The sequence below is a fragment of the Emys orbicularis genome, chromosome 2 (genome assembly GCF_028017835.1).
Source record: "Emys orbicularis isolate rEmyOrb1 chromosome 2, rEmyOrb1.hap1, whole genome shotgun sequence".
Lineage (NCBI taxonomy): Eukaryota > Metazoa > Chordata > Testudines > Emydidae > Emys > Emys orbicularis.
The window spans coordinates 85,462,602-85,478,570 of record NC_088684.1 but is presented as its reverse complement, the minus strand read 5'-3'; the positions used below and the strand labels follow the sequence as shown (position 1 = coordinate 85,478,570).

The following is a 15,969-nucleotide window of genomic DNA, read 5'->3' as shown; positions in this document are numbered from 1 at the left end:
ACTACTGAAATCAGGCAGGGAGCCTGTGTGTCTGAGTTGAGGTCCCAACGGTAAATATTTAATCACAAATTAAAAGGAATTAAGAGGAAAGAACATTTTTAAGTTGAATAATTACATGTTCTTTCTGAAATCCTGTAATTAAGGTGCACAAAAATACAAAATATAGAAAGTAGTATAAACCCCTAGATTCCTTCGCATATAAAGAATACAAATAATACTATGCAGCAAATTAAAGCATCACTGTAGTCATTAAAGGCAACATGTTATGACAAGACATCAAGGTATGAGTAGTATATAGTTTTCCATACACATACACAACTACTTAAGAAGGATAAATAAAGGCTGCTCAATGGCATGGAATTAAATTGCTTCAGAAAAAGGTGGCAAAACAATTTTCAAGTACTAGTTAAAAGTTCACAGCTTCATTTGCCATCAGAAAAGGAAATTAAACTGGCAGGTTTGAAGTAGTTCCATTTCTATTATCCTCTCAATAAAAAGCCAGTAACATTGTAGCTGAAGTACATGATACAACCATAGCAGAGTGTGCATCTTAGACATGCTCCACATTGTCACTAAAATCAGAATCAGCTCTCTTTGAAACACATGACCCACCATATACCGGTTTTAGATCAAATATAAATGTATCACACTATATTGAAGGGACAAATAATGAATTACTTAACATCAAGTGTAGTGGAAAATACTGTTTTCTTTCTGGTAGTTTGCTTTACTACATTCAAAGGCAACTGTATCTTCCAAATGGTTATACATCAGTACGTATTCAGTATATAGATAATTTCGTATTTGATATTCTGTAAGATTTTTCTTGTAATATAACAGTAAAACTATAGATGAAAGACTAATATACATTGAAATATTTTAGGTTGTATGAACTCATATTTGGATTAATTAGTCAATTTCTATATCGTATATACTTTTCTTTTTAATGAATTGTAAAGTCGGCCAATTTTCCCAAGTTTTATAAAAGAGTAGGATTTGTCAGCGAGATTAAATTATGAAAGTTCCCAAATCTAGTAGAGAGAGTACCCTAGGTTCAAATCTACTAAGGAGAAAAATTCTGTTTTTTCTTTTATAAATATTTTGGGGAAGTTCAGTTCAAGGGTAGCTTTTAGCTTCCATAAAAATGCTACTTTTTTTTGTAAGGCTGACTAAGACACAAAGCAATCATCTGATTTGTCATAGATGGTGGATTGGCAGGCATCAGGCTCTTTTCTGCTCTAACCACTTGATACCTGGGCTAGATTCACAAAGGAACTTAGGCATGGTGAGGCAGAGCATTACCACACCTAACTTTTAGTCACCTAGAAAATCACTGGGATTCACAAAGCCTGAGTTTGGTATCTACGCTTCCTATATAATGAATGGGGAGAGATAGGCACCTCAGAATGGGATTCACAAAGGCCAGCATGCTAGGCAGCTCCCCCTTAAACTAGCCAATGGGAGATGCCAAAGACAGGGTGTATGTGAAGCCTTGCCCCTGTCTCAGAGATAGGAGCCCAAGTCTGGGCTCCAGAGAGATACCTCCCTCTGCACAGGATTCTCAGATGCAAACCTTCTCTTGGCATTAGGTGCCTATGGCATTGTGGCAAGAAGCCCTCATAACTTTTAGCCCAGTGGTTGGGTTACTTACGTGGGATGTGGGAGACCCAGGTTCAAGTCCCCCCTCCATTTGAGAGGGAGAAGGGATTTGAACAGAGATCTGCCACCTCTCAGGTGAGTATCCTAGCCACTGTGCTATGGGATATTCTGATGTGGAGCTCCCTCAATCTCTTCTGTTGAAGCTATTCCACTGTGAATAAATAATGAAAGAGTCACTGGGCTAGAGCTAGAGGAGGGAGAGAAAGTGAGCAAGCAAGCATGAAAATGACTCTAAAGCCTGGTGCTTAGAGCACTCACTTGGGAGGTGGGAGACCCAGGATTCAGTCCCTCTTCTCCAATCACTCATTATTTATCCAAACTAGAACTTCAATCAGAGAGACTGAAGGGCCCCTCCACAAGAATAGCCCATAGCACAGTAGCTAGGGTACTCACCTGAGAGGTGGAAGATCCCAGTTCAAATCTCTTTTCCTCTTCAGGTGGAGGAGGACCTTGAACCAGAGGTATCTCACATCTCAGGTGAGTACCCTAACTACTGGGCTAAAAGTTATGAGGGAGGTCCTCCTCTCCACAACCCTGTCCCACAGCCCTTTAGCATAAGCTTGCCTACAAGGGCTCGATTCAGTAAGCAGGCTCTGATCATGGTTACTAGATCAGGCCCCACAGGCAAGCTGGATGGAAGACTGCCTATCTTCCTGATTTGTGAATCGCTCTGGGCTCAGGCATCCAGATGCCTGACAGAGGGCTGTAGTGCACATGTCAGAGGCAGAAACATAGGTACCTAGGGAACTAACTGCAAAAATTTAGGTATTGAACAAATTTAGGGGGGTTTACAGGGTTCTGTGAATCCCAGTGGGGCCAGATTCTGGAATTCTGGTACCTCAAGTGGCAGTTAGGTGCCTAAGTTCCTTTGTGAAGCTACGCCTTGGCCTTCAAACACCACTTTGTCTTTGCTGAAGGTATCATCCCCTACACTTCTTAACCAAAATTGAATTTATTTTGAAGCTGAACCCAGCACACATTTAATATAGTGAGTCAAAAAGTAAGAACTGAGGATCTAATTGAAGGATCTAATTGAAGAAAATTGGAATAGAGGAATAGTTTGAATTCTCCTTACCTACAATATTAAATTTAAACATTTTAGATGGTAGAGGCCTTCCTGCATAAGTGTCTGCATTACTTTCATTCAACACGACTTGCAGTTTCAGTGTGTAGCTCCCAAGTTTGTGAATATTTTCTGGATAGGGTCAGATAAAAATAAAGTTAAAAAGAAAAATTTCCAAAATATAGATAAATTGAAGGTAATATGTTAAAGACAAACTCACCCATTTTTTTAAACCAGTAAGGCCATTTACCCCCATGTTGACTAATGTGAGAAATGATTTCCTTATTCCCAACAGGAGCTTGAACAGAAAAAAAGAGATCATTCAGCTACATAAATTTAGATTTGGTATCATAAAAAATATTTATTTTTCTAGGAACCAATTATACCTTTTACAAATATCCACACACCATATTTTTAAATTTAAAAAAAGAGAGACAAGAGTTTGAATTCAATTGATCAACTTATCACATTGATCACAGGTAAACTTTGCTAAAAGAACCTAACTCTCACACTGCCAAATTGTTGCCACTGGAAGCATACATTTATGAGAAAGCAGTAACTATGGAAGCCCACTTTTATATCCCTCTAGTTATGCTGTGCCCCACACGGAGGTACTTCTAGTCTATATACTCAGTAGTGCTTTATAAACAACTGTGCTTTATAAGCCACTTTCACTAGTGACTTACTATTAAATAGATTAAAATAGGAGCAATTGGGTAGAAAAAACTAAAACCAATTAAAAGACAGTACAAAAACATTTATCCTCCCCTCTCCCAGATTGTCTCCTCTTTTTCTATAGAATCTTTGCCATAGTAAGAGAGCACATCCAAAATATATTTTTTTTAATTACTAAAGTTGTACATCTTCTAACTTAGTATCCAATACATACCAATGTAAATGTTGGTCATGTATCACTCATTCACACCTTCAGCTCAGGAGGCTTGAATTTATTTTTATTATTCAAAAATTGATGAATTTATGATGGTAAATACAGAGTATAGATGTAGCAAAACTAAGCAATAAAATTCAGATAAAACAGAATAAATCAAGGAAGAAACAGGGGAGAAGGAGGGCTCATGGGAAGAAATAAAACCATCTCTCATTACAACACGCCATTATTTCATTCATCCTGTCTGAAATTAGATAGCAATTTAATGTGGGTATTTCAAATTCTTACAAATTAGAATTATATTCTTTATTCACATGTTCTTGCACCAAACTACATGCATGTTTTGAAATGGCTGCCAAAGGCGGCTTTGTCCTAAGTTTATTTGTCCTTGTACACAATTTTTAAAACAGTAAGTTAAATAAATTTTACTAGTAATTAATCTTGGGAGATAGTGTAGAAAAATAAACCATTATGATTATTTTTTTTTGTCAGTCACCAACACTGAGAAATGTTCTCAAATAAATTCAGAATATCCTGTTGAAAAGTATCACCAGCTATTGCTAGCCGAAATTTAATCATTTAATTGTAGTGCAAGATTAACACCCGAAAGAAAGCACTTCTGGCAAGTCACTTCACCTCTCTACCTCTAGTTCCCCATCTGTACAATGTGACTAATACTGTGCAGACACACTACTCTATCCTAGGCAAAGGAGAAGGTGATCCAGGGAGAGGCAGTACACACAGCGGCTGTAGCAAAAAGGAAGTGTCTGAATGGAAAAATGCTGGTCTCCAAAACCAGGACTGTGTTAAAAACCTCAAACTGGTAACATTTGTTCTATGATGGGAGACTGAAAAGTTTCTTGACTGATAATCTTCTTTTAGCAGCTTCTTTCCTCATTTGTAACAAATGGATAATGCCTCTCACCTGTGGAATTCAGATGTGTACATGACTGCTGCTTGGACTCTGAAGCTAACCTCTGTTCCCATCCCCGCCTTTCCCCTCAGACCACCAGAAGAGATTTTCCAAAAGCTATTTGAACTTTCCAATAAACTGTAATTAGCATTAAGACTTGAGAATATATTATCCAACCTTAAGGTAAGTCTATATTTAAGTCTCCTTTCAGAGAAAAATTCCCAAGTTATTACAAATTGTATTCTAGGCAGATTTGAATGGCGAGAGAAGCTAAAAACGGAAAGAAAATCATCAGATATGAAATTTCTCATTCTGCTGCACAGCTTCTCTCCTCAGTCATAATAAATAGAAAGTAGTGAGCAGTGAATCACAAAAATAGGGGGAGAAGGATACAGCAGAATTTAATCATCATCATTAGAGCAGAATAGGCAGAAATAAAAGCTCCCCTCTATACAGTAAAAGACGTGTTATTTAAGAAAATGATCTGGGAACTAACCCGGTAGCATCTTCCTTAGAAAGGATGCTTCTGCAGAGAAATGGAAATCTACTTGTTAAAATTCCTCAGAGGAGTCAGATATTTTCTATCCACAAAGCCACTACAGATCTTGCAGAAGGAACCTTGATTCCCTCTGAGAATATTTCCCTGTTGCCTACCATAACAACTGATGCAAGATTTTAACATCTTGCCTTCGAGGCCCTGGTATTTTGGATGAATACAGCTAGTGTGTACACTCCACATGCTTGTAACAGTCTCTAAAACTCTAGGGATGTTCACTTATGCCATAACTTAATTTTCCCAGAAAGAATGCTTCGAAAAATGTTTGGAAAAAAGTGATGGTAGATTTATTTTCTGAAGCACGGAATTTATTTGGTAGATTTATTTTCTGAAGCAAAATGTTTCTGGAGTTACAAGAATAGCCTTTTTCTCATGAGAACTGCAATGTGAATCTTGTACAAAGAGGTATTAACTCCTTAATTTGTGTTTTGGAGGTAATGTTTTTTCTAGTCTGGCCTTTCTGATTAATCTAGACATCTGAGGATACTTTATCAAGGAATCCTATGTGCCTTCATAAATACTACTACTAAGGCTAGTTCCCTTTGTTCTATGATGCTTGGTTTCCAGATGTTTTGAACTGATAATGAACATAATCCACAGTCAACAGAAGTCAGCCAGCCAACATCCAGATTATGAAATGGAGGGATGCTAGATCTGGAGGTAGGACTTATCCCTCCAATTATGTGATCACGTTTTGGTGTGTTGGGAGAGTGATCAGGTTCATGTTGACAGGTTCATGAGGTTGGAACACCGAAACTCCCTGAGCCAGGCTGGAGATACCATCATCATTAGAGCTAAATCCTGTCTGATTTTTTTGAGGACTCTCACAGTATCAACGGAAGGTACAGTGGCACCCACAGCCTTAACCACATTATGCATTTGTGTATACCATTGGCAGGGGCACCAAGTCACCTGCATTGGGCCCTCCCGTAGGCAATGGCAAAGAGCAGCAACTCTAGCCACCCCACTGCCCACTCAGGTTTGGCCCCTCGGCCATTATGGGAGCAGCCTGACCAAAACAGAGTGAGTGGCATTGCATCCTGGTGCACAGCAGTCATATCTTGACAGAGGTTGCAGGACCAAACCTGAAGGGCAGTGGGCCAATCAGCACTGCTGCTCCTCTCCACTGCTGTCCAGAATAGCCAAGACTGGTTCCCCCTCCAGAGCAGAATCTGGAGCATTTGTTGTTCAGGTCAAATACAAACAGGTCTAAATTTGCCCCCACCTGTGAAAGAATGGAGTTGTGTCACTCTGTACCTCAAAGCAGCACCCTGGAACCCCCATATTCACCAGTCATATAAATATATGTTTTGTACAAAGTATGCCTTATGAGATAGCATTTTAAAAGTCTTGATCTGTTGAACACTAATACCCTGTTGGATTGTATGTGCTATCATTATATGTGAGGTATTGCTGTATATATTACTGAAATATGTTGAGAGGTTGGGAACACCCACAACCAGCCTTTCAGGTACAACAATGGAGCAGCTAGACATGCTGATCGCCCATTAAAGGGAATTCACTCTTCCAAAGGCCATCCCAGAACACATCTCAGAGAGCATGTAGAGAATGGAGACTACTTGACCAATGGGGACTGCCTGATCCCCATGTCAAAAGATCTCCTCAGCAAGCTGGAAGAAACTCTAAAAGAGGAGAAGTGACATCATCACTCAGCCTCTTCTACACCCTCCTCCCAACACAACACCTGGAGGAATGTTCTGGAGGACAAAGACTTTGAACTGGGACATGGTGGTCCCGGGCTGCAAGGCAGTTCCAGGCTGCATATTGCTGTGACCTATTTATACCTCTGTCTGGGTGAGACACTGCTTGATTCAAATCATGTTTAGTTTGCAGAACTCAGACTGTGCGTTTATTTTTATTTCTTAGGTAACCAACTTTGATCTCTACACTTGCTACTTATAATCACTTAAAATCTTTCTGTAGTTAATAACTTTGTTTTATATTTTACCTAAAACACTGTGTTTTGGTTGAAGTGCTGAGGAAATCTCAGCTCAGTTAACAAAGGCTAGTGTGTGTGTCCTCTTCTCATCAAGGGAGGGGCAGAATGGGTAATGAACTTACACTGGCCAGGCTTCTGACCAGTACAAGACGGTAACAGTTCGGGAGTGCGGGGCTGGGGAGGGAATTAGCTATTGATGGTTCATGAGTGCCTGGGAGATCACTCATGTAACTCAGTTGGGTGTGTCCCTGCCTGTGGACGTCTGTGTAGTGCAGTACATACCAGAGGTTTGTGGCTTGACACAGCATCAGTGTGAGAGGGATACCCCACATTGGTGGGACAGAGGGCTCAGTGGTCCCACAGTCCAGGTTGCACCCTGGGGACCCTGTCACGGAAGTCCTTGAATGACTATTCCTTGAATGGTTATCCCAGTATTGACAACTGAGATGGTCTGTTAGTGTGTTTTGTAGACTGTGGAGATGAAGGTCCACTGGTGCAACACAGTGGCTGATGTACTCATTCCCAAAGGCAGATCACCTTTGGGCACAGCAGTAACAAGTGAGCTCCTCTCTGTTTCCTGATAAGTACATTGTCATGGAGTTGTCCATGAGCACCTATACTATGGCACCTCAAAGTGCCAGGAAAAAGCTATGCATAACATCCAAATGGCTTTCAATTCCACGATGCTTATGTGAAGATTCAACTCCTGATGGGACCACAGTCTTGGGTCCGAAGGTACTCCAGATAAGCTCCCAATCCTACTATGAATGTGTATTACTAGTACTATGATAGAGAGTGGTGAAAAAGGCTGCAAATGTGTAGAGGGTCCTTCCATCAATCTAACAAGGAAAAGAGATCCTGGGGATTCGTGACCAACATGTCTATGTGGTTTCTGCAGGGTAGCTACACTCATCTCAACCATCCTAGCATGGAGCACAGGTCAAGTCTGGCAATTTGCATTACACAGGTGCAGGGGGTCATGCGGCCGATGAGTTTTAGGCAGGTTCTGACTGGTGTTCTTGTGTTAGACTGAAGTTGCTTGACAAGATGTAGAAAGGGGAGACATCTGTCTTGTGACAGATAGGCTTTTGCTGTTGGGGAGTCCAATACTGCCCCTATAAACTCTATGCTCTGAATAGGAGTGAGCATGGACTTTGCATCATTGACTATGAGGCTTAGTACAGCAACAAGATCCAATCCAGAATTACTTGCACTGAGATGTTCACCTGTTGAGGCAACTGACCTAAAATTGGCCAGCCACTGAGGTATACGTAATATGAACCTCTTGTCTTCCCAGGAATGCTGCTACAACTGCCAGGCATTTAAAGACCCTTGGGGCTGTGGAGGTATGGTAATGAGACTTTCCCATAAGAAACCTGAGTTATTTCTTATGGGCAGGGTGAACTATAAAACACTTACTTTCATACTGCAAGTCAAGAGTCACAAACCAATCTTGAGAACCTACAGTAGGAATTCTGGATGATAGACTCACCATCTTGAACTTGAATCGATGGATGAATATGTCGAGCTGTTGGAGTTCTATGGTGGGGCATCAACCCCCTTTCTTCTTTGGGACCAGAAAATGAGAATAAAATCCCCAGCCCTAGAATTCCACAGGCACTTCCTCCACTACTCTGAGTTCTCTGAAGGAATCCACTTACTGAGAAATATATCGCAAGAGGAGTCCCAAAAGGGGCAAGTGGAGGGATTGGACCTGGATTGGAGTACCTCTTGTCCATAATCTTCAGGACCCAAGGTCTGAGGTCCATATCTCCTGAAACAAGATTAAATGTTTCCAAAAGGGGAGAGGGTGTAAGGGAGGGATATGAACCACTGGTTCTGCAAGGCTCTCAATGTCTGTCAAACCTGCTGCTGTGACATTGATAGACTGTGTGTGGTGGAGGAGGAAGGCAGAGAGTGACTCTTTCTTAGGAACCTCTGCTTTTCCTCAAAGGTTCAGACTATCTCAGCTGACCGCAGTAGTATGAGGACTGTTGCCTGTGACAGCTGAGATTTGAACTGTTTCCTTCTGGGAGCTGCGGTGTACACCCCCAGGCAGTGTAAACTCAACCTCAAATCCTTTAACGGGTGAAGGGCTTTGGTGATGTTTTTAAAGAGGTTACCACCCGTGAAGAGGAGGTCCTCAATGGCTGTTTGAACCTCCTTCAGACTGCAGTTCTTAAGAATACTGGAGGCCCTACACATTGTTACTGTTGTAGCTATACTATGGGATTGCTGCAAATGAGATGTTGAGAATGGCTTGTAGCGAGGTCCGTGAGACCACCTGTCCCTCCTGCACAAGGGATTTGACCTCCTCTCTGTACTCCTGTGGAAGTCTCTCACTGAACTGGGGTATACTTTCCCAATTCAGGAAATCATATTTAGCCAGCAGCACTTGGTAATTCCTAATGCACATTTGTAGACTGGTTGAGGAATATGACTCTTGGTCAAAAAGAGGTCCAACTTTTTAGGGTCCCTCTGAGTGGGAATCACTTTAGATGGCCCCTGGTAAGTCACCCTGTACCATGAACTACATGAATACCACAAAGAGAAACTGTGGTGGCAAAGTCTCTGGCTCAGGAAAGTTAGCCAGTATCATAAAGCATGGTGCGGAGGGAGCCAGTGCTGCAGCTTTCACTGCTGTCAACAGTCTTGGTCTAACTGTGACTGGGTACTTTTAGTGTTGGTGTGGGGAGGTCTGAAGAGCCGTCCACACAGCTGGCTTCAGTTTCAATTGCTTCGGTGTCAGCTGTTTCTCTGCCTGATGCTTTAACCCTCAGTTGCTGGGACTCTGCTTCCAAAGTCTGTACTGAGGCCAAACAGTGACCAATGCCAAGACATCAGCAAGATCCCATCTGGGCTTTGAACTGCCTCCTAGGCTGGATCTGCTCAGAACTGGACAGGGAGATTTATATCTCTGGTCACACTGTGAGTTCATTCAGTCTTCTCTTTCTTGACCTGAAAACATGAAGGAGGTTCTGGACAACTATGTGATGGAAGAATGGAACTTCCTCAATGCTGAACTGGCTCTAGAGACGAGAGTGGACTGACATCTTATCAGGGTGCTCAGTGGTAGTCTGGTCCAGTGAAGCAGTTTTCTCACCTTCGAGGGCCAACAAAGCCCTAATGGTTCCTTTTTGAAAAGAAGCAATATATAGAGCACTTGCATAGCATATGCACTTCTCCTGGGTAGAAGAGACTTAGTGTCCATCACTGATATGAATAACAGTTTCACAAGAGAGACAAGACTTGAATCCAGGTGACAAGGCTGAGTACCAATGCCAGAAGCAGCATGTGGCCTTGAAGACCTTTAAAATCTATTTTGTGTGTGTGTGTGTACGTACACATGTATGTGTGTGCACGTGTGTGTTTTACACAATGCCACCAGGCTACAAGTAATAAAACTACTGTGACAAAGTTCCTCCTCTACCTTGGTGGGTCCTGCGCTTATTGGCGGATTTGCTCGCCTCAGAGATTCACCATGTGGGTCAGGAATCAGCCCAGAGACTTTCCCCTCTGGTAGAAGCCACAGTCCAGGTCAATTCCTGCTGTGTCTGATCAGGAGTTGGAAGGTTTGGAGGGAACCTGGGCCCGCCCTCTACTCCGGGTTCCAGCCCAGGGCCCTGTGGACTGCAGCTGTCTAGAGTGCCTCCTGGTACAACTGCATGACAGCTACAACTCCCTGGGCTACTTCCCCATGGCCTCCTCCCAAATCACCACAGGACCTTTCTCCTGGTGTCTGATAATGCTTGTACTCCTCAGTCCTCCAGCAATATGTCTTCTCACTCTCAGCTCCTAGTGCCTCTTGCTCCCAGCTCCTTGCATGCATGCTACAAACTGAAGTGAGGTCCTTTTTAAACTCAGGTGCCCTGATTAGCCAGCCTGTCCTAATTGAGTCTAGCAGTTTCTTCTCAATTGGCTCCAGGTGTTCTAATTAGCCTGTCTGCCTTAACTGGTTCCAGCAAGTTCCTGCTTGTTCTGGAACTGCCCCTGTTACCTTACCCAGGGAAAAGGGATCTACTTAAACTGGGACTAATATATCTGCCTTCTAACACTCTCCTGTATCCATCTGGCCTGACCCTGTCACACTACCTAGAAAGATAAATCACAGAGTGTACAAAGACAGACACTTCAAAGAGTGTACAAAGACAGACAGGTGTGCCATTCTGAAGCCACAAGCAGTAAGAAAAAACTGGAGAACAGTTGTTGCCGCTGCCCCACCATTTATGCTACCTTACTCTCTGCTACAGGGCACTGGACGGTGTGCAGGCACGGCTCCAATGGACACTGCTACTCAAAAGATTCCAATCTCAGAAACGGTGTAAAATCTGAGGCCCTTTTTTTTTTTTTTTTTTGCAGCCACATTAGGACAGCAGCAGCCATGAGCCAAGAAGCAGAAAGTCACATCCCCACATTCTATCTAATTTACATTAAAATAATGTAATATTGGACTGTAAAGAAGGAGATCCTGTCCTAATAGTACCCACCATCACCGGATAAAGAAACAGATCTTAAGATGTTTAAAGAAAACTTTGTTTGATAGCATTCTGTCTGGCAAAGAATCACTTATCAAGAGTTGTGGTTGTGAAATCTCTACTTCTTTATTGTTTTGCATTTATGGTCCCTACTTCTCTACTGTTTATCTGTCTGGTTCTTTGATTGTTTCTGTCTGTTGCATAACAAATTTTAAAGATTTAAATCAACTAAGGTCGTGGGGTATGGTTGAGTAAAGAATTGTTTCACAATATATTAGGATTGGTCAAAGAATTTTTTTGTAATACTTTAGTAAAATGATTGGTTAAGGTACAGCTAAGGAGGACTCAAGTTTCACCATATAAACTGGAGTCCAAAAGGAAGTTCTTTGGAACCAACTCCAGGGCACAGCCCTAAGATCAGAGCTGCCAGACCTCAACACTGCCAACTATATCATGCAGAAACTGGAGTCCCTGGACGACATGATCCTGACTGGCTAGCAGGAAAAGTTCGCCTGCCTTATTAGGAGTGGTGAGCATTGTATGCTTAGTGTGTGCATTCTGTTTTGGTGATTGTTAATAGAGGTTAAGGCTGTTACTGTGTAAGACTTTCACTGGTAAAGGCCCTCCAAACTCACAGAGTGTAAGATTACGCCCTGAACCCAAGGAAGGGTAAGGATGGATGCCTAAATTAACAGGGTTACGACCTGAGCCCATGGAAAGTTAAAGGTGGATGCCCTAGAATGTGGGGCTACGCCTTCAGCCCTAGGAACAGTGTAAATGTGGGTACCCCTAGAGTGTGCAGGTAACACAGGGCATATACACATCAGAAATGGAATACATGTGGACAATCACTAGAAGAATCACCTGAAAGATGCCTGCCTGCTTTCCCAGGTTGGCTCCCACCCATTTGAGTAACTCCACGGTACCATTTGGGGCTTTATTCAGTAAGCCAGGAGCCATTTTGAACATGGGAAGACAAGGGAAGCCAGCACCTTGTACTTTTGTGGAAGGGCCTGACTGAGTGAAAGCCAACCATGGATGGGAAAAAGAATGACTGGTGAGAGAAACCATCTTGAATAAAGCCTGTATGTTACTAGATTACGTTTCAGAATTTTAGACATGTGTTTTCACTTTTATTTGCTTGTAAAACTTTCTAATTTTATTTCTTCTACTTAGCATCATTTAACCTAGGTCCTATTGTTAATAAATTTGTTTTATTTTACTATAAAGCAACTCAATGCTGTGTTTAAGGAGAAGAGTATATTTACCCCACTTAAGTTAATAAAACCACATCACAGCTTATCTTTATAAAAGAGCAACAAAATTTTTTATTGCTCTGAGCTGCCCAGGAGAGGGCTGGAAACTTCAGGGCATGTGATTTTGGGGAAATTTGGGACTGGGAGTGCGCTGGGATCATCTTGCTGGTTGTAACCAGGGCTGGTGCAAGCCAGAGTGCGACTGGTGTGTTGCTGGCCAGCTGCTGGGGTCGGAGCTGCTGGACCAGGGCTGCAGCTATATACAGATTGTGAGCAACCCAGGTTGGCAGCTACAGGAGCAAAGCATTGTTAGGCACTCAGGGTTACAGGGCAGGCAGTAACACAATCCCTCACTGATCTGGATGACCCCTCCCCTCTCCCCGCCCCCCCCCCCGCCCCAACCAGACCATGACAGAGTCTTATAGACAACAGCCTCCTTTACTACACAACTCTGATTCATCTGTTCACTGAATGAGGCAATGGTCCTGTGGGAAAAACAATATGTGATCATGTGATGAAAGACTAGATCATCATGCATACTCACAAGGGGGCCAAATTAAGGTTGTACAGACATTTCCTAATTTTTCAGTGCTTGATTTTGCAACCACTACATGCATCCCACGAAAGCTCATGCTCCAATACGTCTGTTAATCTATAAGGTGCCACAGGACTCTTTGCTGCTTTTACCAACCCTAATAATGTTTATTTAATGTAGTTTGTGTGTTATTTCGTAGGTTTCAAAAAAAAGCAAAATTGGAAAAAAAACTAAATTCCATCATGTGGCATCACATTGACAGCCATGTGGGTTATTAGCACGGTTGGAACCCTTAGATTCACTGCACAGACCTCTGCCACTTGTGTTATTGAGAGCAGTAGTAGGTAGTCATCCTGTATGTGAACCAGCGCTAAAGGGGGATAAGAGACACAATTTTGCCAGTGGGTTTCAGACACTTGCTAACAGCAGAAGAATTGAGAGACTCCGGCACTTTGGGTTTGATTACAGGCCTTGGAAAGACCATGCTGTAGAGAACACAGACTCTTCTGTCCATTCTCTCCCAAACTTGGCTCCTTTCTGCCCGATACCCTCCCAACTGTTCCTGCCCCAGTCCTTCTCTCCCACTCCCAGATCCTTGTGCCCCAGTCCCAGTCTCCACTTCCCATTCCAGTTTCACTCTCCTTGCCCAGCCAGCCCGTTTCCCCCTTCTCAGCTCCTCATCCAATTTGTCTCTCCCCACTCATCCTCCTTTCCCTTGCCCAAGTTCCCCATGCCCAATGTCTCCCCATTCCAGTCTCCCTCCCAGGCTCCTCCTCTAATCTCAGTGCATCACATACCCCCAGCTCCTTGTCCCAGTGTTCCCCCAGTTCCTGATTCAACCTCAGTCTCTGTCCCACCCCACCCCATTTCCCTTCAGAGCTCACACTCCCAGTTCCACTCTCCCCAATCTCCTGCCAGCCTCCAGTCCCAGTCTCCTGCACCTTCAACCAGCTCTATTCCCCAATGCATTCGAATCAGGCAGCTTCCTCTTCCATGCTGATTGGGCACCAGCAGGGGGGGTTTGCTGAGAACACAGAGTTTCTTTGCTCTTAGCTTCTGTGCTCAGCCCATAGCACCCCTGGGCCCAGAGCCATAATTGCAAGGAAAGTTCTGCTCTGCCCCCTACAGCCCTGGGCTGGAGCATGCTTCAGGGAATTTAGCTGCAAAGCTCTAGTAAGCCTGAGTTTGTGCAAACTGAAATTTTTCAAAGGCTTATAACTTGGCCAAATTCGGGTGGATTTTCCTGGGGACAGCAAAGTCACCGCCTTGCCAAATTTCAAGTCCCTGATCCAAAGCATAGCAGCACTAGTGCTTCTCAAAGAAAAAGTTGCCAGATTTTTTTTTTTAAACTGAGGCAAAATTTATTCTTCTCTGGCCTTGTTCTTGGAGGCTGAGCTGCATTTGCTGAAATTTTGTCAAAAATAAAAAAATAAAAACAATTCAGCCCGAGGCAGATACCTAGTTTGGAAACTTCCAGTCCAAATAGTTAAAGTTTGGCAAATTTATAAGCAACTGAGATCAGGGTCTTTTACTGGGAAGTGTCATGCAACCTTAACAACATGTGATGCTACCAGCCCCTCATATAATACCACTGCTCACACATTCTGTACCAGTCCCATCTTCATAACAGCGGGACAATCTCCCTTATCAGCAATCCATCTCTTGATTATTGAAACTTAAGACTTACTCATTGCTACTACAGCCTAATTTTTTTGCCAGTTTCTGTCTAAATTCATTGTCTGACTGTTCCCCAGGTTTCAGTACTCCAAGACCTCTAGAGTCACTATGCTGCCTCAGCACATTGCTCCAACACATTTTTTTGTGCAGTTCTTTCTGGTACCTCAAAAACTTTGCCCAGTGCTTTAAAATACTTCTTGTGACAGTGCCACTCCTGCATCAATACCCTGGTGCTCTGTGTTTTAGCACATTTTGCCTCAGCATACTGTCCCCCTCGGTGTGGAGCACACTTGTGCCTTGGCAAGTACCACCTTGAGACTACTTCACCTCAATGGACTACTTGTCAGTGCTTTGAAGAAATTATTGAAGCATAAATTTAAGCTAAGACTAGAAAATGCAGGAATCAGTGCAGATGCTGCTTGCAGAGTGCTGAATATACTACTCCTGGGAGAATTCTGCACCACTGCATACATGCAGAATTCATGTGCCACGCAGAATTATTTTTTCCTCAGCAGAAAATACATTCTGCTGAGAAGTGCTGTAGTTACACCTTTTGCCCACCAGGGGCTGCTGGGGCACCAGAACAGAGAGCAGCCGCTCAAGGTGGGAGCATCCTAGCTGTGGACAGGGAAGAGAAGAGGCTGCATTCTTCACAGTACCCTGCCTGGGGGGCCAGGTCAGAAGGCACGGGATATGAGGGGACAGATAGTGTAGGGCACATGGGGCTGCTTGGGGGGTGGGGGGAGAGGTCACAGACCAGGGTTCAGAAGGAAAAGTGGGGGGGGAGGGCAGACTGGGGCGGGGGCTGAATGGGAGTGGGGGTGCAGGGACACATGTGGATGGGGAGGTGCAGGGACACATGGAGACAGGGGCAGATGTGCCTGACTGAATGAGGGAGGCTAGCATTAGCCAGGGTTTGCATGGGGGAGGCTCCCTAATAATCCACCCTAAAAAAAACTTGTTCCATACTTCTCTCACCCACACCC

At 43.3% G+C, this 15,969-nt stretch overlaps 1 protein-coding gene across 1 annotated transcript in view; it reads right to left on the bottom strand.

Moving 5' to 3' along the window:
- Window positions 1-15,969, bottom strand: part of SMCHD1 (structural maintenance of chromosomes flexible hinge domain containing 1) — a 167,825-nt gene that overhangs the window by 97,881 nt on the left and 53,975 nt on the right. The window contains exons 18-19 of the mRNA XM_065397884.1: window positions 2,943-3,020; window positions 2,735-2,854 (exon numbers count right to left, since the gene is read on the bottom strand). Of these exons, the coding sequence (XP_065253956.1) occupies window positions 2,735-2,854; window positions 2,943-3,020 (198 nt within the window). The remainder of the gene's footprint in view (window positions 1-2,734; window positions 2,855-2,942; window positions 3,021-15,969) is intronic.